This window comes from Lethenteron reissneri, chromosome 10 (assembly GCF_015708825.2).
Source record: "Lethenteron reissneri isolate LAM-NWPU_2019-01 chromosome 10, ASM1570882v1, whole genome shotgun sequence".
In the NCBI taxonomy this organism is placed as follows: Eukaryota; Metazoa; Chordata; class Hyperoartia; order Petromyzontiformes; family Petromyzontidae; genus Lethenteron; species Lethenteron reissneri.
In genome coordinates this window covers 8,261,210-8,287,821 of record NC_083788.1, presented here as the reverse complement: position 1 = coordinate 8,287,821, position 26,612 = coordinate 8,261,210, and the positions used below count along the sequence as shown (strand labels likewise).

The window sequence follows — 26,612 nt, the reverse complement described above, 5'->3', positions numbered from 1 at the left end:
CGCCGCGGTGGCCAACTCTTTAACGTAACTTGGTCGTTTATGGCCGTAGGGTAGAATCGCCTGGAATGTGACGAATCCCATCGTGAGAATGTGGAGAAGAAGCTATGGTGATGAGTCCCTTGGACTGATTCGCACGATGGATGAATGAATTTGCTCAAAGAATATTCGTCATGAACACATTCTTACAACGGTGAAAATAGTTTATAGCGGCTTACTAAATCAAGTTTATACTCCTGTGTTATATTATGAGGCCGTAATTGACTTAGGTCCCTAACTTTACCTAACAAGATTGCAATGGTTCCCTGTGGTGTCAAAACGACAGCTGAAATCTCCTGGATTCGATCAGTCCAAGAGGCATCGTCTCAAAAGGAGTCTGGGGGGGGGGGGGGGTGCTGACCCCTCAGTTCAAGGACCAAGACTCCGAAGCTCCCTCCCGGTTCAATTATCTCCCCCTTCTCCCCCCAAGTTTTCAGTTACAGTCATCTCTACTATGAAGAAGGGCCGTTGCTCGGAATGATGTGTAATTAGCATGCATATATATTTTCCCTTAGATGGTAGTTGGCCTACTCTTCCACGCTTCTAAGATATGTTTTGGTGACGCTGCTGCGTTTGCAGTTGTGCACGCGCACAAATAACAAGACACATGACATGCGTAAATAACGCTACGGAGCTTAAACTGTAAATACATAATGTGCAATGTTGGATAATCCACGAGACAGTGCCCGTGCAATGATGAATGGCGGGCATTGGCCAAAATGTCACCTATATTATAAATATTGTTTGTCGCTCTTTGCTTTCTTGGGCCATGCCACTGACACCCTTGTTAATGCGGTGTCACAGAATGATGATCGTGCAACTGTACGCAATGCTCCATATTCGTTATTTTCATCAAATGTTTAATAAATTGACTCGCAGCTTCACCTTAAGCACAATGGTGTTTCCAGAGGTCGTCGGATCGATCTCACGGGGCGGCTGAAATCGTTTTTTCCCCGTTTCTTAAATCCCCCAAACCTCCATCAGTCCAGCCGTATTCATGGGTACACCAACAGTCGATCGGCACCTCTTCCAAGACGTCTGACCAGCGTGGAAAAGTAGGCCAAAGACCATCTTAAGTGGCTATCCAGAACTCCCTCTAGTGAGTAGGCCCTTCGTCCGGCAGTGGCATGAACAAGATTTTGCAGGGCCGCACATTTGCCTCTACGCTCGAAGCAACAGAGAGCATCGTCACAGTTGGGGTTAATTCCTTTTCGAACCACATTTGTTTATCTTTTTTTTCACGGACAATATAGGCATTGTCGCTGTGTATCTCGTTACACGTGCACTTTTTCCACCATCCTCACAACGCAAGAAGGCACAGAGTGGCGACGTTCCGTACATGTTCCTGTGTGCATAGCCTCCATCACCCCCTCCCCCAAACTCCAGTTACTTGTCTGTTTGTCCAGACTCAGGTGGCAGGCTATATTTAAGCCACCAAATTTGCCTCGAAGGTATGTCATAGCGCTGCCTTTAATACAGAGACCTGGGGTTTCTTGACATCACACCAACCAGCACCCAAAAGCGACAGACACAGACCGGGTAAGTTATTTCTCCGTGAGGATCTGTGGGGATTTTTTGATGCAGAGAAATCGTAAAGTTTCCTCAATTATATTCTTGGTTCTTTCGGTAAAGTTACGTAGAAGGGAAAATAAAAAAATTAAAATAAAACAAAATATGTTTTATTTTTATTAACATAAAATATGATGTTTTTATGTTTTATTATTTATTATTTTATGATTTCCCTTCTACGTGACTTTACCGAAAGAACCGAGAATATGAATCCCTGCAGTCACGAAAGCTTTAAATCGAAGTTTCCTTAATGGTTACAGATTATTTGGTGACGCGGGTGCGTGTTCAGTGGTGCGTAAGCACAAATAATAACAATAAAACCTTAAGACATTCGTAATACTGCGGAGCTTAAACCGAAAATTACTAAATAGAATGTTGGAGAATCCACGATACAGTATCTGGGCTATGATGAAGGGTCACTGTCCAAAGTGTCACCCATTATATGTACATATTTGTGTTTGAGGCCACTTAATGTTATCGTTGAGGAATATGTTGAGTTTATTTCGTTAACAGTGACAGGCTCATGGGAGAAATATAACGAGTGGAGCAATGCGGTGCACGAGATCATTGACTGGGTTTTCACGGTTGGATTTTTTTTCTCTTTTCCAACGTGACGTTAAATGTCGACACGTTGCGTGGGGATTTTGCCGCGATGGGATTTTAATCTCGCGGTCACTAGGATCCGTGTGTCGGGGAGCAGTGTCGCAAGAGAGAGAGAGAGTGCTATCACAGCAGCATTTGGGCTGCACATCTCCACACACACAGTGCCCGTCTGCTCGGCTCATCGCGATACCACGACATTACGATACGTCGTGCGATATAAGATCCACGATAGTCGCGTCGTCCGTGTTGCTCAGCGTGCGGCCAACGTTTCTAACCACGTGCCAACGATGGCGTGTGTACTGGGACAGAGTTTAATTGGAAATGACCATTGCTCGTCTAATTAATTAATGCCTTAACCCTGGCAACATATCTGTGATATGACAGTGATTAAAGTTCACAAAGGCAATTTAAATTCTAGAAGAAATAGCTATTGCCCAATAATTACAGTCGTGCTTTGTAAAATAAAACATATCCACATTAATTGGTGGCACGTTTTATAACGATAATACTTGTAGATATGATCATTCTTAATTGTATACGCTTTGAAGAAGGGCCATTGCCTGAAACGTTGCTTGCTATATTATATTTTTTATATTCAGGCCCATAGTGGTTTTGATGAATGTGTTGAGTTTTTTTTGGAGGGGTAATTTATTTCGTGTGCGATTCACAGCACGTGTACGTTCAGCCTCAGAGCAGCGGTGGCCAACCTGTAACGAACCAGGAGCCAAAGGGTACCCCTTGAGTTCTGCAAAGAGACAAGTGTATATACGGTAAGTGTATATATACTGTAAGTATATATACTGTAAGTGTATATATATAGAGGGTGCTTCAAAAACATGTTAACACTTCTTCTTGGTTTTTTCGGTAAAGTCACGTAGAAGGGAAATAATAAAAATAAAACATAATAAAATACAATTCTCACGACGTTTCGGCCACAACGCAAGCAGCCGTCCTCAGGTGAAGAACAGGGCTGTCGGAAAGACAGCAGCCATCCTCAGGTGAAGAACAGGGCTGTCGGAAAGACAGCCCTGTTCTTCACCTGAGGACGGCTGCTTGTGTTGGGGCCGCTGGTCCCCGAAGTCCCTCCCTGCTCCGTGCCTATGGCAGGGGCTCCGCCGTGCGCCGACCCCTCGCTGCTCTGCGAGCAGCTGCTGCCGTCGCTGGGCTCATCGCCCGACGGCTCCCCTCCCTGGTCCGTCCCTCCGCGAGCTCGTGTGAGAGGCATAGCTCGCCGCACACCCTCGTTCACCTGCAGACGCTGCGTTGTCTCTCCACGGATCACGCTCTATTAAACGGGGGTCAGGGGTCGGAGGGCGAACGACTCTGCCCTCACACTGCGCGAGTCCCGGCGGCGACAGACGGAGCGGGGACCTGCGGACGCACCGACCCCTTCCCCCCACACTACGAGCGCACACACCTGCACACAAGCGACACCCACTCGTGCGCCGCTCTACGCAGCGCTCACTCACGTGGCGAACCACGGTGTACACACGCGCACCCACACGTTCCCACTGCTCAACAAGATCACGCGAGGCCACGCTTCGCTATTAATGATTTATTATTTGCTAACTGCGAATTGATGTTAAATCAGTTTGAGTCGACGAGGCTGGCCTATTCCACTAAACCTGTACCTATCCCCTATCTATCGGCTAGAATTCTACTTCACCTCCCCACTCACTGTTTGATGCCCACGGTGGTTCGCTGCTCCCTGTGCTAACAGCGCACCTCGATGCGTCGCACGGACGTCCGGGTCGCTGGCTGGAGCTGCGGGTGGTCCTCTGGCCTGGAGAGAAGAGCCATTTCCCCTCTGCGCCCCTCTATTTATCCTCCCTACCTCAAAGGGGATGCTGCGCTGAACAATCGGCTCGCGCACCCCGAGCCCGCGCACGGCGGTGCCGGGCGCTGTTGATATGCTAATCAGTGAGCGACGTTGGCGGCGTACATCCTAATTAACCCCTTACCCTCCCTAACAATGGGGCCTGCGCGCTCAAGCGCAATTATCCCAACCCTCCATGACTATGCGCAACAGCCCCTGTGATCCCGCTATTCGTGCTGTCCCGTGCCTCCCCTGCTTGCCCCGTCGACTCGTGGGGGTGTGTGTGGGGGGAAATGCGCCTCAACCGCGGTGGCCGAATGCCCCACGCCGCGACCACACCATATTAAGGCCGGCCGCAGCGCCGCGGTGCCACGTAGCACGGGGGAGGTCATCCAATTCCCTGATCGCCGGAAACCGTGAGAATTAATCCCGATAAGGGTCTCTCGGATAAAAACCGGTCGGCCAGGCGACCTCCCCTCGGAGCTCTATGGGGGGGGGGGGGGAATGAGTGCGGGTGTGTTCATGTGAGGTGAGGTGAGGGGGACGCGGGGTCGGCTCCGTTGCTTGGTGGTGGCGAGGTCGGGGATTTGGTGCCTGCCGAACGGCTTCGTGGCGGCGGCATCACACTTGCGTTGTGGCCGAAACGTCGTGAGAATTGTATTTTATTATGTTTTATTTTTATTATTTTATTATTTCCCTTCTACGTGACTTTACCGAAAGAACCAAGAAGATTAATCCCTGCAGTCACGAAAGCTTTAAATCGAAATGTTAACACTTATATGGGACTATCGTTTTTAATGGAAAAAGAACGGATAATATACACTGTAACCTGATGACAAATGTAATGTTAACAGCTTCAGAAGGTCAGAGTCTCCACTTGTTCGCCATCATTGTCAACACGTGCCCCGGAATCTTCTCCAGGTGGTCTCCAGAGCCCGAAGGCGGCACACTACTCGTGGTATTGTTATAACTTTCTCAGAAGTGTTAAAACATTTTTTTTGAAGCACTCTGTTTTTACAGTTGTCGGGCACAGCACGGGAGACATTCATTATTCTTTGCAGTGATGATACATGTTCCACGTTATGCCCCTTCGATTGGGCCGCAGCTTGGGAGACGCCGGTTGACTACTCGGCTGTTCGAGAGAGTAAGAAACACACGCGGGAGGCTCGTGTTGAGTGACACGACAAATGCATCACGTAGACACGATGTAAAAAAAACGTAAAACGCGTGCAAATCAATTCCATAGTTACGGGAAACAGTTCATCACGATAATCGTTATATCATTAAATGTAATATCGTCGTATCGCGACAATCATAATCTCCGCTGACACACAGAAAATAGTAATTCACCACACTGGTCTGTGTGTGCCACTCCTTCACCCACAATACCTCTATCAGCATAACACATTCCTGCGGAGGGAGCTGGTATGAACGTTGGGTTGCTCGGTCAATGGCCAGGGTCAACGGCGGCGTGGTGTATTCCGCAAATATGGCCGACTGTAAGGGAGGGTACAAGCCGGCGTGAGTAGGTTAAACGTTGAGTTTTATAAGGGCACCACGGGGTGACCAGCCCCTCCCCACCCAGCCCCATCCCTCCCACCCCCCACCCAGCCCCACCCTCCCCACCCAGCCCCTCCCCTCCCATTTTTGGATGCACGACGGATGGACGGACACAATAATCCCCTGTGGGCTGGTGGAACCAGGTGGTTCCTACCAGTATAAAGAATGCAGTTGTCATTGTGTGTCTCTCCCTGTAGATTAAAAGGCGAAGTATGTCGATGGCCGGAGCTACATCCCAGACCCTCGTGGCCTTTACGTCCCTTCTCTTGCTGGTGCTGGTCTCCTGCCTCCCCAGAGGCATCGTGTATGCAAAACTCACAGGTATGGGATCTGTGCTTTCAATCCATCTTGCCTTATTTTGTCCTCGCGATTCTGCGGTGGTGTGTGCAAAAAACACACACATACATAATTGATATGGGCACGCGTACCTTGATTGTACTCTATTGGTAGTGCCGAACGCCGATAATCCCTATACAGGAAGTATCCAGTTTTTTACAGCACTTGTCCCAACAGTTTGTCAAGGCTATACGGGGAATCTTTGTATTTTTGAGACTTTAAATCATGGGAGGTTCTGAAGGCACTTTTGGTTAGATCGTCACTGATAAAAATATTTGAATAACTGTGGGCGTTTTAGCGAATTGTCTGGCCAGGTGATGGTAAACCAGCAGTGGAGTGAATCCATCTGTACCAGAACTGCATTCCCTCGTTATTCCCTCGTATGCTGAGGTTTGGTTTTCTCCGGGAATTCTGGTTTCATCTCAAATGAAGCCAAACGCTCATGAATGGAACTGACCAAACATCCCAATGCAGGACCCTGCTGAAAAATAGTCCTGAGACTTAGCGAGGCTTTCCTTGGTAAGTACTGTAAAGGGTATTATTACTCTTAATTTTGGAGCTTTCGTGACTGCAGGAATTATTCTTTGTTTTTTTCGGTAAAGTCACGTATAAAGATAAAATAATAAATTAAATAATAGCATACGACGTTTCGATTGCAACACAAGCAATCATCATCAGGTATAGTGAAATAGCGACATAAAATCTAACCAGAAAACTATAGACAGACATATAAGCAGACAGATATCACCAAGATACATAGATCGAGCAAGATACATAGATCGAGCAACACAGGTACAGCAGAGAGGGGTGATCGTCTCTGTGGGGTGGCCTTAAATAGACAGAGGGGGGCGGAGGCAGAGAGAGGGAGGGGGTTAGAGACAAAATTTACATGTCAATGAGTACGAAGGCTTAGAGGGAGAAAGAACACACTAAATTAAATAACCTAGCAAAGTATCGAAATGTTATGTAAGGTATTATTACTATGAGACAGTCGGCGGCTGATCGTCTCGCCTGATTTCTCAAAACCGTGACTTGACCCTGAATGACTCATGTGAATAACCAAACAACCCTTATTCTCTTCCAGCAAACGATTGCGAGACCCTGTGTAAAAAGAGCACCTCGTATCCTCCAGTCATATACAGGTGAGCCCTGACTTACGACGCCTCGACTTGAGACCCCCCCCCCCCCCGCTTTTACGACCTTTCTTATAACACTGGTCAACAACAAAAAATTTTTTTTCTGGCCTGGACTTTTGCAGCTGTTTTAGACTAATTTCAGGGTGCTGATTCCAAATCTGATCTCAGATTTGCTCTATCACATCTCATTTTTAAATCCTTTATATTAAGTTTGCGTGCTTGCGTGCTTGCTTGCTTAGGACCATGCAAATCTTTCGGTCGTTTTTTAACCCACTTCCCGTGATCCAATCGAGCTGACATTTTCCACACAGACTCGTTGTGCCAGACAATTATTCCCAAAATTTTACACTTTTTAAGCAAAAAAAAATTATTTTACATATATTCAAATAGAACGCATTCATGGCTTTGGCTGAACGTCAGAGTGTAAGAGCCCACAGCGTAACCTCTCCACAGGCCGTGGTGGAGTAGCGCAGTTGGTAGCGCCCTCGCTTCCCATGCCAAAGGTCGCGGGATCGATCCCCGCGTCCTCCACAGGCGAATATATTTTTAAATCCTTTATATTAAGTTCGCTGCCACGCATATAAAGGATTTATAGTGAAAAACTTTGTTTTTACGGGTTATACTTATTATGCTATCGGCATACCCCATTTTCATTGATTTTACCCGAAATTAACTCCGTCACTTATGATTGCAAGTTGTTGCGAGTCAGTGACTGCTTTAGTGTTAAAATATGGTGCTGTATTTTTAGGATAGTGTGTTTATAATATCATTTTATGTAGATATCCACATTTATTTAATATTTTTCTTCTGCAGTTTTTATTGAAAATGCAATATTTGATATCTCAAAAACCTGATGTGATAGACAAAAACTGATGCCAGATTTGGAATCAGCACCCCAAAATTACATTAAAACCGTGGGAATACCTTATGCCAGAAAGAGTGTGTTGACCAGTGTAGTCAGTAAGTGCTCGTATCTACGACCGCCTAACGACTGCTACCGACGCCGAGTCGATTGGCGTTCATCTCACGATAGTGAAATCACATATATATACTCAGACTATTTGGTTATTTAGGTAAACTCACGTAGAAATAAATAAATAAATAAAATTATAATAGAATACGACGTTTCGATTGTAACACAAGCAACCATCATCAGGTACAAATGAATGAGAAAACAAACATAGTAAACTTGGAAATATAATGCAATACAAAACAGAGAGTCGGCCAACAAAACAGTCAACACACCACCTGGTTGATTACGTTCTTCCATAGATGCCTAAATTTGAGAGAGAGACAAAACATAGACACGGAGACACACAGACAGACACACAAGCAGAGAGAGACAAACAGAGAGAGAGACACACATAGGCACACAGAAAGACAACGTCTCTGTGTCGAGGCCTTAAATAGAGATGGGGGGGGGGGGCAGATGGGGAGTTGTGTGGAATTCCTGCACATAAGGGGGACGGACGGGCTGGACACTGGACTTCTAAACAAACATGCACGGAGCGTTGCACGATAGAAAGCAAATTTCGTCAAATTAGGAAGTGAAATGCAATGCAACACATAGAGTCGGTTAGCACACAGTTAACGCATAGCCTGGTTGATTACGTTCTTCCAAAGATTGCTAAATTAGAACTTTAGTGTGAAATAAACAAGCACGGCAAACCCTCCCCGTTGAAATTTTTTTTTGCCAAATTTTAGTTTGCCAAATTAAATGAAAATCCCAATGATTACATGATGAGTTTATTTGCTGTCATTGGTGAATTTAGTGTTTCTTGGGAAACGGTGTGCTTTACCACTGGCATTTGTATGCTTAATCTTGCACTTATTTGATTCCTTAATAGTCTAAAACTTTTAAGAGAAAAACATTTACGTTGGAAATTATGTTTTCTTACATTTTTGTTTGTATTGTTAATTTATTTTTCTCCGATGTATTATGTCTGTCATGGAAACGGTGTGTGATTTTTTTTATGAGCTTCTTAGCTCACACTGTACTTCAAAATAAACTTAAACAGAACTGGGACCATTAACTCATTGCATTTCGAGAGGCGAATTTTTCAGTACTTACTGGCCAAACATATTGAAACAGATCAGAAGTAGCCACACTGGATATTAAATTGAACGGACAAAACGTCCGGCCTGCAGGTTCAGTGTGTGCTTACCATTACATCGCGCATTTGACAAATTTTACCCCCCCCCCCCACCCCGTCCCAACCACATGGACGTGGAAAAGCAGAGTCGCTCCACCAGACTCTGCACTCTGCAGGGTTCCATCATTATTCGCGAGGGATACCTTCTGGAGGTGTTCGTGAATTACACATTTCGTGGATAATGATATTGGCGTACGAAAAAAGCTATCTTTTTATGAATTGCCTTAAATAAATACGTAAATAAGCTATTCCTTAAATGAAAATTACGCATCTATATAATTTCTTTATCTCATCACATTATCTGATCACTTTTTCTCTCATCACATTCTCTCTCATCACTTTATCTCTCATCACTTTCTCTCATCACTTTATCTCTCATGAAATTCTCTCTCATCACTTTATCTCTCATCACTTCCTTTCTATCTCTCTCTCGATGCAGTCGTGTAGAGTTCCAGATGCGATTTCGCGGCCAGCCAAAATTGCGGATAGCAATTTCGCGAATAATTGACACGCGGAAATTGCTTCCAGTGACTCGTGTGGCTTGTTTGGGTTTGCAGCGACAAAGCGTTGGCCTGCGAGTGGTTCTGTGGAACGCCACTAACCAAACCCGTCACCAACCAGCAACACACTATCACCGTGATGAAAGGTGAGTCGCGTCTTTGTCAGGTAGGAGACGTTTGTGTATGTTGTATACGAAGCACACAGTAGTACCTTTTTTCACGATGTCGATATATCTTTTTGCGTATTTTTGCAAGAATTTTCCCATTCGGAATGTATGTACAGTATATTGAACTTCTTTTGCACTGTGCGCAGCCAACCCGTGCTAATCGGAGGTGCGGGGGAAGGACAGCAAACTAAACATAAAAATGCTCGTTCACTCTCAGAGGGAGATAATGATTTCGAGTTGGTGCGGGGAAACCCACAGAGAAAGTGGGGGGGAAGGCAGCCGGAACTGAGGTCAAACTATTTCTCAAGCTCCTGTGGTCCTATGTTGGGATGTTGGGCCAACTCCATTCTTGAGTGTTTGTATATGTGGAGGAAACCGGAGTGCCCAGAAAAAACCCACAACATGCGAGACGGGGTGGTGGGAGTAACACTCAAACACATATACAGATAGAACATATGGAAATTGATCAACTGGCTGTAGTGTTATACCCATACCCTGGAAAACCAGGAGATACTGTGACGTTGATGTTCACGGGTAAGGAGGGAGTTTCACGACTTTGTGTGATTCACCAACCCTGACTGCCACCGAAATGCTGGATTACAGGCATACTCCACCAGTGCCCAGAATTCTCCAATACAGAAGGCAGTGGGTGCATTTTATTTTAATTTAAACTTTCTAACTACGGTTGAAAGCCGGCTGGCATTTTAAGCAACAGGCAAATTTCTAAAATCCCTCCCCGTCTGTCCACCCAGCATTTGAAACTGGTACGCCAGAGTGACTTGTTGGGGTGAAGTGTGGGCACTCCCACCTCTTCCAGGACACCTGGCCAACGTGGAAGAGGAAGAGTAGGCCAAAAACACCCTCAAGAGGGGCTATCTCAAGTTCCCTCCAGTGGAGGCCCTTTCCTGCCAGCAGTGGAGTGAGCGAGCAATTGCGGGGCCGCGCCCTTTATCTCCAAGAATCCCGTGTACGTGAACCTGGGGACGAAAAAAAACCCATCGATGTACAAGGGAGTGTGTGACAGCAAAATCACGCGCGTGTATTCTCACCGAAACGGGAAGGCAAAATTAAAGATAAACCAGAAACCAGGATGGTAATCTGCAACACGAGGTGGGTGGGAGGGGGGGTGACTTGGGAGAGTGGGGGGAGGTGACTTGGGATGGGGGGGGGGGTGACTTTGCTAAGAACCTGCAGAACAGAATTCGATTTCTGCTCACGGTTACCATAATTGGCGAGTGACATCTGATCCGGTACACCCACCTTTCAACAAACCCACTAGGACCAGTGTGGTGAAGTATGGTCAAGGGTAATCCGCGTGGCTGCCCCAGCGTGGGAAGGCCTTCATCCAGGAGCAGATTGACAAAAAGGTTGCACTCTTTGTATTACCGTGTTCCCCGGATTATAAGATGCTCCAGAAGGTAAGACTCACCACAAAATTGTGTCCGGTGTCAATAAAAGTCACACACACGCTCGCCAGATTATAAGCTGCACCCCAACGTTTGGTTTAAAATAGAGGGGAAAGAGTGCCTCTTTCAATCCATAGAATACGGTGTTATTGCTGTTAATGTGCCTGTTACGTGTTATAACGGCAGTGGAACTCAAGGCACGTGATCAGGAGGAATTGAAAAATGCGCAATAGGTATCAGAGTGGCTGCCATGCAAGATGTAAACTGTCTGGCTGAAATATCAATGGACGGTATACATCATTGCCTTTGTGTCAATTGTGTCGTCTATTTACAGGATGCGTGTACACACAACTCAGGGCGCTAATTCCAGACAAAATCGACTCCTGCTCTCCGTCAACTGACACCGTGATGTAAGCATCTGTCACCTAATGCTTTGCGTGCTTGCGTGTCACAGCAGCATTTGTCACGACGCTTGTACTGGATCTCTGTTTGCATTATTTGTTTGACTATTCAATATCTTAGGCTGCTGTGACGTTGGCGGCCATGATCGCACGAGGGCAGTGCTTCTCAAAATCATTGATATGGTGCACCGGCCTCCACCACAATCAAGAGCACTGGCCCCCTCCCCCCCCAAAATTGGTCCCTCCCCCCAGCCACTGGTCCCCTATCCAATTGTACCCCCCTCCCCCAATCAAGACAACCTACCCCCCCACACTGGTACCACCCCCCAACTGGTCCTCCCCCACCACTGACCCCCCCCCCCCCCAGATCACTGTGAAGATGAGCCACTGCCTGAATCATCATCTATTATATACATTTGCTTTTTAAGGCCACAGTGTCTTTTGTTTTTCAAGAACGTGTTGCGCATTGTATTGGTTATTTGCGCTTGTGCACCACTGCTGCCAACGAAGTACCACCAGGTGAGTTTGTTTAATGTTATTGTAACGCAGTGCAATTACGAAAGTACAGTGTGGGGACCCATTCACTTGGGGTGCCGCAGGGGCGAGATGTTAACTACCTCACTTGGTGTGCAGGAGGTCGTGGGTTCGAGCCTGACCCTGACGCCTGCTATATATTTGGAGATTGGATGTCTCTCTCCCCGTGGTCGCGTGGACTTTTCTCCGGGTCCTCCGGTTTCTCCCTCCACGTTTAGAAACGTGCGTTTAGAGTATTTGGCTGCAATGATATTCTGAAAAATAGCTATAGAGTTCAGTGAGCCTTACCTGCTCAAATACAAATAGTAAAACTATTAATAGTATGTTGTAGGGCACCCTATAAGCTGCTCTGCCCCAGCTTCCAAACTCTGGCTGTACCGCTGGGTGCACGGGATTCATTTTCAAGTAACTTGAAAGCATTTCCTTTCCAACTATAAAAAAGGAACTGAACAGATTTGTCAGTAACATTGCATTAAATGAAACCAAATATTGACAGTCGGCAGTGTTATTGACGCGTGTGTTGCGTTGTGTTGTTGTTATTGTGCTTGTGCACCACTGCAAACGCAGCCGCGTCACCAAATCATTTATTTCACAAATGTTGTTGTTGTTGTACTTTCAGTTATCCCGATCCCTTCAGCTGTATGGAGAACACCACCCAATACATCAAGTCTTCGAAGGGGGACATGGCAGTTCCCATAGGTCAGATAGTAGGGCCTCGTTCTGGATGTGACATTTAATGGTGTCGCCTACAAAAGCACTGTTTAGGAACACAATAAACAAGCAGACGGTTCACCTCCTTCCCGTATCTGTCTTTGCTCATAAATAAATGTTTGATGTTTTTGTTTACACGTCCCATCGGCCACGTGGCGGTTTTATTTCCAGCAACATCGATTTAACACGAGCAAACTCTGCAACGGTTTCGACATTTGGTGGTGTCTCATCAGCAGTCAGGCATGCTCAAACTAATGCCATATGTTCATAGGCAAGGCTCTACTCTGTTAGATACTGTTGAGAACGAAAAGGGGCGATTTGGCCGAAATTGTAAAGAAGCTTAAATGCCTTGCAACCCAGAGCGCCGTAACGTCAGATCTCTGCTCAACCGTTTGAATTGAATGCCCCGCACTGCAGTCTCGCCTAAGGGATCCACCAGTGGCAGCTGTCCCTGTGCGGCACACGGCGTCATTCTTTTGCCAGGAGGCAGGGGACAATGTTTCCCCGTGGGTTTTCCCAATTAAACAATATTCGAGGAGTAATTCATACAATTTGGCAAAATTTGGCAACATTTACGGCATCGAGGGTATTTTGCATTGAGTGTATCTCTGAGGAATGGACTTCCCATTTGTTCGCAGATTGTGTGCGACCTTGCATTCAGTCGAACACCACGGCATTGTTAGTGGCGGGGAGTAAAATGAGCGACATCCCAAGGTAAGCGCTTTAAATTGCAGCGATCACTCCAGGCAAAGAGTAAAAGTCAAATTGTGCGCGCATATTTGAAAACACATTTTTTAAACCGTGTGTGGATTAATTTTTTTAAATTGTGCGTCTCACAACGGCGAATCATAACCAGAAATCCCAGCATGCTGTGCGTGTCACCGCACTTGTATTGAATTGATATTGAGGGGGGGGGGAGAGCTTCAGACGATATGGAGATGAGATACATTAATTTGCCGTTTAATGTAAAATGCCTTTAATGTTAACCAGGGTCTGGTATTTGGTGTATACCTGTTTTTGAATGAATCCGTGGCTCTTGAGCCTCTTGGGACATATTAAGCTCTTAGTGTTTATGCCTAGCGCCACTACTGGTTATACCAGAGGTCAAAGTTATGAATTTAACAGGACGAGGGCTTCTCCATACCCATCGGGTCGTGGGGGTTATTTCACCATACGTCATCTCACTGAGGTAGTCCATAATGGGTCGGTTAAGGCAGGGAGAATTAAAAGTGGATCTTGTGGTTACTACTCTAGAACTGCCAACAACGTTGTCCTGTTCTTTGGGTCTGATGACTCATCCTGATGACGATTGCTTGTGTTGTGATCGAAACGTCGTAGTTTTTTGTTATTTTCTTTGAACCAACCACGTGACTTTACCGAAAGACCCAAAGAATATGAATTCCTGCAGTCACGAAAGCTTTAAGTCAACGTAGTTCTGCTCTGTTTTGTTTGTACCGTCTGTCTCATTCGTACTCTGTAGTACTGGCTCGTCTCATTTGCATTGTCTCCAATCTCATTTATTAGCCCGAAGTAAAACCTTTCCATGCGATTATATACGAATCAAAGAGGATACAATCTTGCATGTATTGTGAACGTCATCCTCTTATCTGATTATTTAACTCAGCTCAAGCCTCCCATGAATCCTGTGATTTTCTGTGCAGCCTACCCGCTCGCAATCTCTCCCCTCTCATCTCTATAGGGCGCAGCGGTGGTGAGATGTTAACTACCTCGCCTGGTATACAGGACCCGACCCTGACGATGCCTATATATTTAGAGTTTGCATATCTTTCTTCCCGTGGTCACGTGGATATTTCTGCAGGTCCTCCGGCTTTTCCCTCCAAATTTAGAATCATCATCACGCGTTTCGAATATTCAGCTGCCATAAATATCCACGTGATAAGCCACTTCGTTGAGATATCATTTGTGGCCGGGTCGCCTCTAAAAAGAGCTATATAGCTCAGTGGGTCTTACTTGGTAAAGTAAAAAGGAATTGTAGTTAGTTAAATATATATTAAAATCAGCTCAAGCCTTCTAAAAATCACTCAAATGATGTGTGGTCACTTTCACTCTTTATCTCACTCTCTCATTTATGGACGGCAAGTCCTTGCTTAAGGCGTGGTGTTCACGCGGTTCGTAGATTTGGGAGTAATTTTCGCACAACTCGGAAAGGGGCCGTCCATAAATGACGTCACGCAACTGGGTGGGGAGGGGTCAGACATTTGTGACGATGTTTGACGATGGGGGGGGGGGCGGTGAGAAATGTGACGTCACATCAAAATACGCAACTTTCAATTAATATAGACAGCACGTTCTACTTATTTAAATAGGCTTTTTAATAAATGTTTTCTCCTACAACATCAGAGAGCAGCGCCACATTAAATACGCACTAAAATGACAATAGCTTAAAGCGATTTGAAGCATGTTTTATTTTTTGGGGGGGGGGGGGGGGGGCAGAGCTTTGTGACGTCATATTTGAGGGGGGGGTCTGACTTTTTGTGACGTCGTGTGACGAAGAGGGGGGGGGGGGTCAAAATTCGTCCAAAATCGCGTGACGTCATTTATGGACCGCCCCTAAAAATAAAAAATAGCAATGCTACTTTGTACATTGCATGATGACGGAGATGATAGTGTCGTGTAATCGTGTATATACTTAACCCCAATGCTCCTCCAGTCTCCAGATTGCTCAGCAGTGTGCGTGGACGTGCCTTCTCAAAATGCTTCAGAACGGCAACATCACTGAAGCTCGCAACGTGGTTTTCCCACAAGGTACCTTGCCAAGTAGCCACAGTTTATATAAAAAAAACCTCTCGTCTCCATCGTGTTAATGCGTGCAATGTGACCTTTGCGTGCGTGCATATGTGCTAAACACCTGCAAATCATGCCTGTGCGAGAGTTGATTAAAACGCGTCACTGTACTAGTCTTGCGTATGGCAATACGTTCAAGAGCTAAATGCTCAATGCCGAGATCTGCCGGCCACAACGAGAGGGGGCTTCATCAGAGAGAGTTCTGGTAGTTTGGCTGTTCCTCCTCCCATGAAGGAGCGCAAACGACAGTGGTTTACTGCCGTACGGACGGACGATAGTTTGGGTTGCATAGGCATAGTCGCTCTGCGGGTTGTCTTTAATTGCCCTTTTTTGAAGGAGATGTGTGCATCGGCCTTGTTGATGTTACGTGGTTGACGGGGTGGACGCTTGGCAGTGGTGTCACGGTCGGCACACTCGAACTTGCAATCTCGAAGTCGCCAGTTTTGATTCCATCTCTCGGAGTGCGGAGAGTTGAAACGATGGTGAAATACAGCGGCGGTCCCTCGGTTTACGATGCCATCGATTAGCGATATTTCGATAAACGATCCGCCTCCCATAAGGTCCCGTTGTTTCTATTAAGGACACATTTTCGATTAACAATAAGTTTGCGATGTCACGCGGACCGGCCAATTTCGGCCAATCGGAACGCTCCGAGTGGACTCACCAGACCTCAGCCCATCAGCGATCCACCCTTTTATGAACGTTTTGAGAGCAACTGGCTGCTGGCTTTTCAATCTTGATTTGAAGCTTTCGTGACTGCAGGAATCCATACTATCTGGTTCTTTCGGTAAGAAAAAAAAACATTTTAAAATAAATAAATTCAAATTCTAGTCACGTAGGTATTTTTAATGTTTGATACGCGTTGCTTATGGAAACAGCTCTCTGGAATACTTAAGTGGTTTTTTTTTACTTAAAAGTTGAATATGACCAATAACAATGGCCCCTAAGATTAATGTGCAGAAAGAGGAGAGAGCCAGGAACACAATTTTCTCCCACCCGAACTTCTCAATCAACCGCTTAAGCGGTCCATCTTCTTAGCCTCAGGTAAAAAATAAACTTTATGTTATATTCTCAATGTATTAATTATTTATCCATGTTTCCACTCATATGAATGTTTTAATGTGTTCTTGTAACGCGTATTTATTAAAATCGCGTGTTTAAATATTATGAACAATGTTTTTAGGGTGAAAGGGGTCAACTTCTGATCGTCTTGGTACAAATTGAGCCTTTAACGTGTGCTTCCAATGTTCGATTAACGATCATTTCAATTAACGATTAATCTCGTTAACAGAGGGACGACTGTACAGACAGTCCCCGCGTTACGGAAGGGTTGGGTTCTTTACAACGCAGCGTTATAAATCTCGGCACAACCGCAGTTGAATCGGCAGGTCCGTGCGTGGTGGGATTAAAGTGGAGTAGCCCCCCACCCACTCCCCCACCCCCACCACTTTCCAAGACGTCTTAACAGCGTGGAAGAGTAGGCCAAATACTGTGGCGCGAGCGGAGGGATTTCAGGCCTGCAAGTTGATCTTTAATACTTGGGGACGATGTACAAATATACAATTGTGTAGGAAGTGTGTTTCTGTAACAGGCAGTGCGCAGCTTACTGCTTGCTGATTGTAAATGTTATCACTTGTTCACTGTGCTCTCTTCTGCAGAGTTTTACGACTCCAGCACGATAACCAAATTCATCTGTAACTACTCAAACGCACTTCCCTTGGATTCCACCAAAGCAAACAAGTGAGGACGTCGTTGCTAAAAACAAACGCCCTCTATTCACACACATGCTGTTCAATTCCGAGATATTGTACCGCACTGATTTCTAAAAACCCTCTTTTTTAAGCAATGTTTTGTTATGTCTCATTGATCCTGTTATCCGCGGGGTTATCCGTAAATATACTCCAGATTATTTGCGGGGTGGCGGAGGGGTGGTTCATCGAGGATTTCCAGAATCATAATATGCATTTATACTGGAGGAATCCCATGAGCAGTGCAGTAGGGTCTGAGTGAGAATGTTAACAACAGCAAAATATGTTGTGGATAATTTGGGAATTCTTTTGCCGCTCGGCTCTGCTCGCGCGTTGAACAATGTGCGCATCATTGGGAAGCAGTGAACTTACGGGGAAGGGGATGCAGAAAACAATCGTTGATAATCGGGATGAATGGCGGCCGTTGATAACAGGGAGTTTTTTTCTCGTGAAGGAGTCACGCGATTATTAATGGAGTAACGAACGGATAAAGAGGATAAAGCCTACGTGTTGAAAAGAAGAGTTGTGTTTGTTTTTTTGGCAAAGCGAGGATACTTCGGGTCACCCGTTATGGCTTACATTGGAGAGTGTTGAAGATAGTTTAAAGAGGCATATTATAGATTTGGTGTTCTCTAAATGTGGCCAGGTCTATTCTGAAAAATAAGTTAATACCTAGGTGGGCTTTGCATGGGGAGGATAGGGATGGTTTAGTTTAATTTGTATGTTTTTTGGGTGATTTGTTTACCTTTCCTGTACTTTGCACGGCTAGCGTGTTTTTGTTCTGTTTGTTGTTGTAACGTTCTTAACCTGCTCCTACTGGATATCTGTAAAAAAAGAGCTTTTTGTAGTTCATCGGATTCCTCTTGCAGTATAAATATTCTGATGCTAAATGTTTTGCAAAACGAAGTGTTGTTTTCTCTGAAGTGATGTCTCCCTATATGGCCGAGTGTTTGTGCATGACCATGGGAATTAACAGACTACACAGTACTTCCACACCCATTGCCGTTTGATTGGTACAGATGTCAGCATACAGCAATGAGTTGATGTGGTTCCATAGAAACTGTAGGGCTCTTGGTAGTGAGATGAATTTAAAATGCAGGGCAAACGCTGCATATCCTGACTCGCTGGCAGGGGGGATGGGGGGGGCTGAGGTTAAGGTATATATGGATATATTTAAAGGTCGAATATTTAGAAAAGTCTCAGATTTGTGAACATCCATAGGAAGCGATGTGGGCGGTCAATTGGCCATGGCGGATACGTGACGTTGTACCGCACTCAAAACGAAGTTGGTTTGTGCCTCAAAGTGTGCTGAGAGATCATTCGTCCAGGAGTTAGACTCGTCAGAATGTTCATTTATCCTGGAGAAATCCGATGAGCTATGAAGCTCTTTTTCTCACGGATGTCCAGTAATGACACGGACTGAGAAAGCCTCGCGATGCTGTCGACGCCGATAATGTGGGACCGCTGATCAGTATCGCTAGCCGGCCAGCTGGCTCAGCGGTACAGCAAGAGGGGATATCGCAATCGGAAGGCTTGCGAGGTCAAATCCTGGTTGGGGATTGATTCGGCCCGACCCACCCCCGCCATAGGAATGTGGAATTTATACCACTGGCTCAGGGGCTGTACACAGACGATGAGCATTGCCTCAACGCTCATTTGAGCCGGAAGTAACGTAATGACCCGACGATTGTTTAAAAAAAAAAAAACACCGCTCGTTTTTTAAGCACCAGTGTCGAATATTTTTTGCGTGGATCACCGCTGGTTTGTTGTCCCCTATCAAGGGCCCTCTTTTCTGCAAAGCTGACGTGGCTGTGTCTGGAGAAGAAACCCCCCACTGATGGCAGCGACTTAGTCATTGAGCAAGGTGTGCCTGCCTTTGCCCTTGGAGGCAGTGCTGTTTCTTTATCTGTCATTATTTTTCTTTTCTATTTTCCCTCCTCCAAATGTTATTGTCAATTGTAAAAAAAAAAAATTCGCCTGCTAAAGCCATTATGACTGTATCTTCCAATATTCATCCGTTAATTTTAGAGGAGTCTTGTCTCTCAAACTTTCCCTAACCAACCACTGTATCCAAGTTGCTCGGGGGATCTCATTCTCAAGTGCCTCTCCGGATTCAGCAGGGGGTCACTGCTATGCGATGTTTGTGTAGGGGGTGTCAGGGGAAGGATTCCCACCAATAGGAGGGTTAGTGGGAGGCGTAATCGAGGAGAAATAAGGGGAGAACGGGCGGGAAGAAGAGGCCTTTGGCGGGGACGAGATTGGGATGGCTGGGGACAGGTGTGGATGGGAGAAAAGGATTAAAGGACGAAACCCCTGCAATCTTGTGTCGGCTCTCCTTTACATCTGGAAACATTGGCCACGAGCCTTGCCGCGATAATAATTTATCATAATACGATATCAAATATCAGTGTCATCCCATTATCATTCTTTTGTTCTTTCGGTAAAGTCACGTATAAAGAAAAAATAATAAATTAAATAATAGCATACGACGTTTCGATTGCAACACAAGCAATCATCATCAGGTATAATGAAATAGCGACATAAAATCTGACCAGAAAAAATTATAGACAGACATATAAGCAGACAGATATCACCAAGATACACAGAGAGCGGGCAACACAGGTACAGAGAGGGGTGATCGTCTCTGTGGGGTGGCCTTAAATAGACGGAGGGGGCGGAGGCAGCGAGAGGGAGGGGTTAGAGACAAAATTTACATGTCAATGAGTACAACAAAAGGAGTGAGCAGGCTTAGGGAGAGAAAGAAACACACTAAAATCAAATAACCTAGCAAAGTATCGAAATGTTATGTAAAACGACACAGAGAGTCGGTCAACACAGTTTGCCATAACTCTGTAAATAGTATTTCACTCCGAAAGATGTTGTCTCATCGCAGTGCCTGTGATGTATTTCAAGTTCGAATTAATGTTTCTGAAAACTTTGTTAAAGCACAGACATACCTGTCAACTCCTTATCAGTGCCTCCTACCTTATTACAGACAAATTCAGACCTTATTGGTCACCCCGTGTCTTTATAAATATCAACGTTCATCTTAAAAAGTCCCATCACAAGGGAGAAGCGCAAACAAATCGACCAAAGAAAATGCCCGTATTGAAACGGCAGTACGCCGTATGGACCTGAAAACGAAAATTCCCTGTACAAGAATACGGGTAAACTATATGGGTTGACAGGTTTGCACAGAATGCTCGAGCCTCTGACTTGCGGGAGCAACTTGCCACGCAAATCTCATGCACGCATTGTAAATCGGATTTAATATTATGCACATAAGCCTGTGATAAATGTTCCAACGATTGCAACTATTACCATGTACCAAAGCGTATTGCGCGCATGCTGTGAAATTATTGATCACATCGTAAGTTACACAGAAAACGTTTGCAAGATGGTAATTTAATGGGTAATCGGTATTTTTTAGTTTTAATTTGATTTTGTCACGAAATTAAATATCTCCAAAAAATAAAACGTGCACAATATCATGATATTGTGCAAAACGGACAATATCGTGGAACTTATATATCGCAACAAGGACTCCCAGCTACATTTCTGTAATTATATACATACACATTCTCCTCTCACATAAAGTAATTACCGTCCTGCAGGCGATCCCTCATGACGTGTCATCTGGCCAAGCCGCTCTTGAACTTTGACCTCTAACCCCTGATCTTTGACCCCTCAGACATTTGGATGCTTGTGGATACTACGACCCCGTCTCTTGGGAATGTCGTCGTCAACGGGGCCTTGGAGGTCCTTCCGGGCGGCACACTGAGAGCAGCGCACATCACTGTGCAGGCACGGCGTGACGCAGCAGCGCACCATGCAGCACACCGCTCACCAACAGACAAGATCCCCCGTATATCCTTAGCGGACTGTTGGGGCAACTGCTTGAAGCGAGCAGCACCTATGAAGGCCGGCACTGTGGCACATGAGGGTGGGCAGAGGGGGGGGGGGTTGACCAGCACCACGCCCCACCTTTGTATCCCCATTGGTGATGTGTTTTTAAACACCACACCAGGTACTATGGGAGGCCCGCGACTGGTTCAGATATTCGCAACTGTTATTGGTCGTGAGCGGGAATCGAACTTGGGTGGCCGGGTTTGTAGTGCAGCAGGCGAACCATTACGCTTCCGCTCTCCACACCCTGCGCCACATGCCACCAGCCTCTCACCATGTGCCACGCAAACCACTAATCACCACGTATCACACCACTCATTGCACCAGGCAGCACGTCACTCACCACATCATCTTCCACGCACCACACTGCTCACCACGCATCACGTCACTCACCACATCATCTTCCACGCACCACACTAATCACCAAGCAGCTCCCCACCCGCCACTCACCATGTGCCACACGCCACACCAAGACGAGGTATTTTCAACCTGCAATCACTTGTATTCATAATATAACTGCAGGGGCCTCTTGCAGGGGCCTCTTGCAGTGACGGAAGTGAGCTGAGTGGTTGTGTGTAACGTCCTATGCAGCCCTCAGTCAGGAAACGGTTCCCCACTCGAGCTTCACAGCATGGCACAAGATCAACCTCTTCACTCGAATGTCGCATATCGTCTCCATAACGCTGTCTATACCCCTAGGAGCTCGCCAACTAAATGCGGGGCACGAGGATACACAAAGCACTATAAATTATTCCACAATCATGAAATACCATTGGAACCTCATTTGCCAAAAAAAAGGTGTCAGTTTTGTTGCCAGATAAAAGGGTAAAAAACCAATTATCATATTTTTTCTTCTGGCAAATGAGGTTCCAATGGTGTAAATGCTTACCCTGAGCTCTCATACTCTGATGGTGCATTGTCTTTGAGTTGTGCGCCTTTTGGCGTCATCTGGTCCAACATCATGTGAGACTAGGCTCTAAGGAAAGCTGTCTCAGGTGTGGACCAATCAACTTCAAGGACAGTGCATAAATTATAAGAGTTATGTTTTTGTTTGCATTATGACTGCAAGTATTGTGGTCTATGCAAACATGACTCATTGTAAAAAAGGTGTCAGTTTTGTTGCCAGATAAAAGGGTTAAAAAACAATTATCAATCATGAAATACTTTATCGGACCGCCGCGGTGGTGAGATGGTGACTACCTCACCTGGTGTATACAGGAGGTGGTGGGTTCAATCCTGACCCTGATGAATGCTGTATAATGTGTGAATTTTTCTCCAGATCCTCCGGGTTTTCCCTCCACATTTCAAAACGTGCTTTCAGAGTGTTTGGCTGCAACAAATTTCAACGTGAAAAGCCACTTCGGTGAGCTACATAGCTCAGTGGGCCTCACCTAATAGAATAAAATAAATTATTGAGTTTAGTTTTATTTAAGTAACTGGTGAGCCGCTCGTCCTAAGCACGAGGTGATGCAGCACTCACGTGACTATAATGCAACCGCCACGCCACAATGCAACATTGCTGCCTGCACACGAACAACGGAACGGGGGTTTAAACGTTACCTCTCGCCCCTCACAAGAAGCGGGGTCTTCTCAAGGGGTACTCCGGTTTCCTCCCCCATGTATAGAAAAAACACCTCGTTAATGGAGTTGGCCAAACATCCCACGATCGGGCCACAGGAGCTCAAGCAATTGTAGATGCCGATTTCGGCTGTCTCGTGTGTGGTTTTCCACGCCACTGAACCATTCCCCCTCTCTCTCGCTCTCGTGGGTGTGAACGGAAAATGCGCGAATTAGAAAGTTGTGTGTACATGTATATATCCTGTACGTATGCGGACACGTGTGTGTGTGCAGGGTGGGAAGCTGGTGTCGCGTAGGACGGAGCTTCAACAAGGAATAGCACGTATCATCTTGACCGGCAGCTCTGACCCTTTTGGTCGTGGCCTAGGTGGGTGGTCAGCCCGCACCTTTGTTAGAGAAATGTAATGATTCATAATTTCTAGCCCTCCATTGTCTTTTTCAGGTTGCACGTAATAAGCACTCAGCCCACGTGCTGAGACCCTATTAACACAGAGCCATTTTCTGTCACTGCATCACTTCCTGTTGAGCTCAACACTTCCTCGTTGGCCAGGATTGTGTCTAAAATGAGACGAGAGAAACGGGAAGTCGATGTGGAAAATTCCGGCAGAACATGTAATCCCGAAGCACGTCTAGTTATGGAGTGCATTCTTTGAGTCTTTTCCCGGATTCTCTCGCAAATTTGCTATCGGCGTTACATAACGAGACGAAGGATCCATTCAGGGTCTTGCGCACACCCGAGCAGCCCCTTCATGTTTGAGAAGTGGACATCACAGAGCTACCTCTGAATTTGCCTTCAAGTGACGTCTGGTCCACACAGTAGAGGGCAGAGGTGGGACAAAGTCATTGTTATGCAAGTCCAAGTCGAGTCTGAAGTCATCAAATTCATGACTCGAGTCTGACTCGAGTCCAAGTCACATGACTCGAGTCCACACCTCTGGTAGAGGGCATCACTTGCATACCCACTGTATTAGATAAGAGTAACATTCAGAGGACGAATTTATCAAATTAATCAGAACAACCAAGCGTAGCGCAGTGGTTTATGTTCTTTCATTTGAGTAGTCATTGGTGTCCAGGCAATGGAGCTGCCTTTGGAACTTCGATGTCACTTCTGATGCCAGAAAAAAGCTCCAGACAGCCCCTGAGTGGGGTGGTGGCCAGGGGTGGTGGGGTACACTCCTAAGGTGGGTGTCCTGAATCTTATGGCGTTGCTTTGTGTTCATATATATTTATTTACTTCTAAATACAGCTATATTCGGAAGCTTGGAACTGGAAGGAAGGGAAAGATTCTACAAGGGGAAACTGGCAGCCACGGCCCGTGCCGGAACCACAACGATCACACTCAATGACAACAATTTGCAGGTCAGTGCAAGTCCTTAGGCTCGATCGCGTGTCCAACCTTCGAACGAAACCGCAACGCACGGACTGCGTCGGTCGGTGCGGGGGAAGGTGTGTGCGGGACGGGGGGTGTTTGGCGGGGAAAGGATAGGCCTCCTGTCTCGGAGATGGGGGTGGATTGGCAAAAAGACACTGGCGTTTCGTTGTTGTTGTTGCTTGCCTTGCCTGCCATGCGCCATGGGCATACGTGGGCGTGAAATGAAAGCTTGCCTGCTTTCCTTGAAACGGTGACCTCCCAGAGTGCCCCCATCCTGAAGGGGGATGCGGGAGCGTGTTCAGGCACTCTGGGAGGTTGTAAATGAAGCAGGCGGTGGTGGTGGTGGCGGGCGGCTCACATTTATCGGTGGCTCACATTCAGCGGTGGAGGGGGTAGCTTTAGAGCTCATGGGATTCCTCCAGTATAAATATTCAGATTCTGCGCGATTGACACCGAATGTAGAAAACTTGCGCGTGACGTCAACACAGGGGTTTGGAGCTTAGTAGCACCGAACTTGCACCTTTAGACAACTGAGAGTTGACATTGAGTAGTTGTAGCAGCGAGAGAAAGAGATGGTTATGGTGACCGGAAAGTAGTGTTTGTTGTTGTTCTCGTTGCTCCCGAAGTTGTTTAGTACTAACATTGTTTAACCATTTATCATACATTACTCATCGTTACGAGACCATCCTGAGTTTGATTACCTTATTGATGCTTAATGAGTCAGGCGCCAATAGAGATGAGGGAGAGAGAGAAAAAAAATCAACACTACACCTGTCACCAAGCGCCAGCAACACGTCTCCCCGCGGGGCTGTGTTGTCATTTTTCGTTTCTGCGCGCGCGCGGTTTCCACATCCCAGACGGGCGACGAGATTCTCATCACCGCGAGTGGGTTCAGCTTCCAGGAGAACGAGGTGCGTAAGGTTGCCTCGGTTGCAAAGAGCGAGATCACCCTGACGGCTGCGCTCGAATTCTCCCACTGGGGTGAGTGCGGTCACGATGACGACACTTGCCACCGTCATCAACACCACCGCCACAAACAACAACCACCACCACCATGAACAACGTCACTACCACCTCTCGTCGTTATCATCATCTCCACCACCGTCATCGTCAGCAGCATTTCCTCCTTCATTGCCACCATCACCATCATCTCAACTATCATGATCAACATTAGCATTATCATCGTCACCACCACCACTATCATCTCAACTATCAACATTAGTATTACCATCGTCATCACCACGACCATCATCGTCGTCGTCACCACCACCAACAACACCACCATCATTGTTGCCAACATCATCTCTATCATCATCAACACCGGAATTGTTGTAACAACGGCTATTATTCCCCACAAACTTTGCTTTGTGACCAGGACAGTGATATTTAGAAATTTACATATTGTGTGCATTTGTGTCATGCCTTCACATAAAGTCCTGGTCACAAAAGCAAAGTTTGTAGGGAATAATAGCCACTGTCTATACTTTTGAGGCATAAGCAATTAGAAAATAACACTTACTACCCGGGAACAAAAATCGTGTTACATAGTGAATTATCACTACCACCATCATCATCCGCATCATCACCACCACCACCACCATGCTTTGTGTTCTGCACCTTTCCTGGGGGGCTCATTGGTGTTTGTGGTCCCCGTGGCCCCAGTGGGTTATGGGTAGGGGTCACCGCCTCTTCACAGACCAAGCTGAGGCTATCGCGGGCCGTTCTCTAAATTGTAATTTATAATTAGCTTCTCGCTAATAGCCCTCGCCCCAACAGTCTTTATCAGGGTAGGGGGCCATCTATTTAGTACGTACGCATCGAGGGGGGAGGGGGGTTAACCCAAATGCGTACGCTTGCGTATGGGGGGGGTGGTCTACTGACAACGTACGTATAGGAAACGGGGGGGGGGGTGGTGAAGCCTCGACAATAATTTGTCTACATTGGCCTTCAAATGAGTTAGATAGTCCGGCGGTGGACTATCTGTTTGCTGAAACTCGTTAATATTATTAATCGTTCTGCGTGGATTAAATATCGGCCGTTCCGTAGGATTCGGGAGGGGGGGGGGGGGTGCGTCAAACGAACGTACGCAGGTGGTGGGGGGGTAAAAAGTCCACGTGCGTACAGGGAGGGGGGGAGAGGGGTCAAGTTTTGACATAATTTTTGCGTACCCACTAAAAGTATGGCCCCTAGACGGAGGATGTTGTCTCGTTCGTCATTTTGCGTGGCACTCGCATTCGTGTCCGTGTGCACAGGAGACCCTTGAATATCGCCGGGG

At 46.3% G+C, this 26,612-nt stretch overlaps 1 protein-coding gene across 1 annotated transcript in view; it reads left to right on the top strand.

The window, feature by feature from the left end:
- The first annotated feature begins 1,488 nt into the window (after window positions 1-1,488).
- LOC133340932 (fibrocystin-L-like) overlaps window positions 1,489-26,612 on the top strand; it is a 54,810-nt gene continuing 29,686 nt past the window's right edge. Inside the window, exons 1-15 of the mRNA XM_061549434.1 lie at window positions 1,489-1,575; window positions 2,879-2,978; window positions 5,782-5,905; window positions 7,005-7,062; window positions 9,767-9,855; window positions 11,617-11,692; window positions 12,837-12,916; window positions 13,567-13,642; window positions 15,600-15,694; window positions 17,392-17,473; window positions 19,263-19,345; window positions 21,173-21,285; window positions 23,239-23,332; window positions 24,212-24,324; window positions 25,195-25,318. Of these exons, the coding sequence (XP_061405418.1) occupies window positions 5,797-5,905; window positions 7,005-7,062; window positions 9,767-9,855; window positions 11,617-11,692; window positions 12,837-12,916; window positions 13,567-13,642; window positions 15,600-15,694; window positions 17,392-17,473; window positions 19,263-19,345; window positions 21,173-21,285; window positions 23,239-23,332; window positions 24,212-24,324; window positions 25,195-25,318 (1,192 nt within the window). The 5' untranslated portion in view covers window positions 1,489-1,575; window positions 2,879-2,978; window positions 5,782-5,796. The remainder of the gene's footprint in view (window positions 1,576-2,878; window positions 2,979-5,781; window positions 5,906-7,004; window positions 7,063-9,766; window positions 9,856-11,616; window positions 11,693-12,836; window positions 12,917-13,566; window positions 13,643-15,599; window positions 15,695-17,391; window positions 17,474-19,262; window positions 19,346-21,172; window positions 21,286-23,238; window positions 23,333-24,211; window positions 24,325-25,194; window positions 25,319-26,612) is intronic.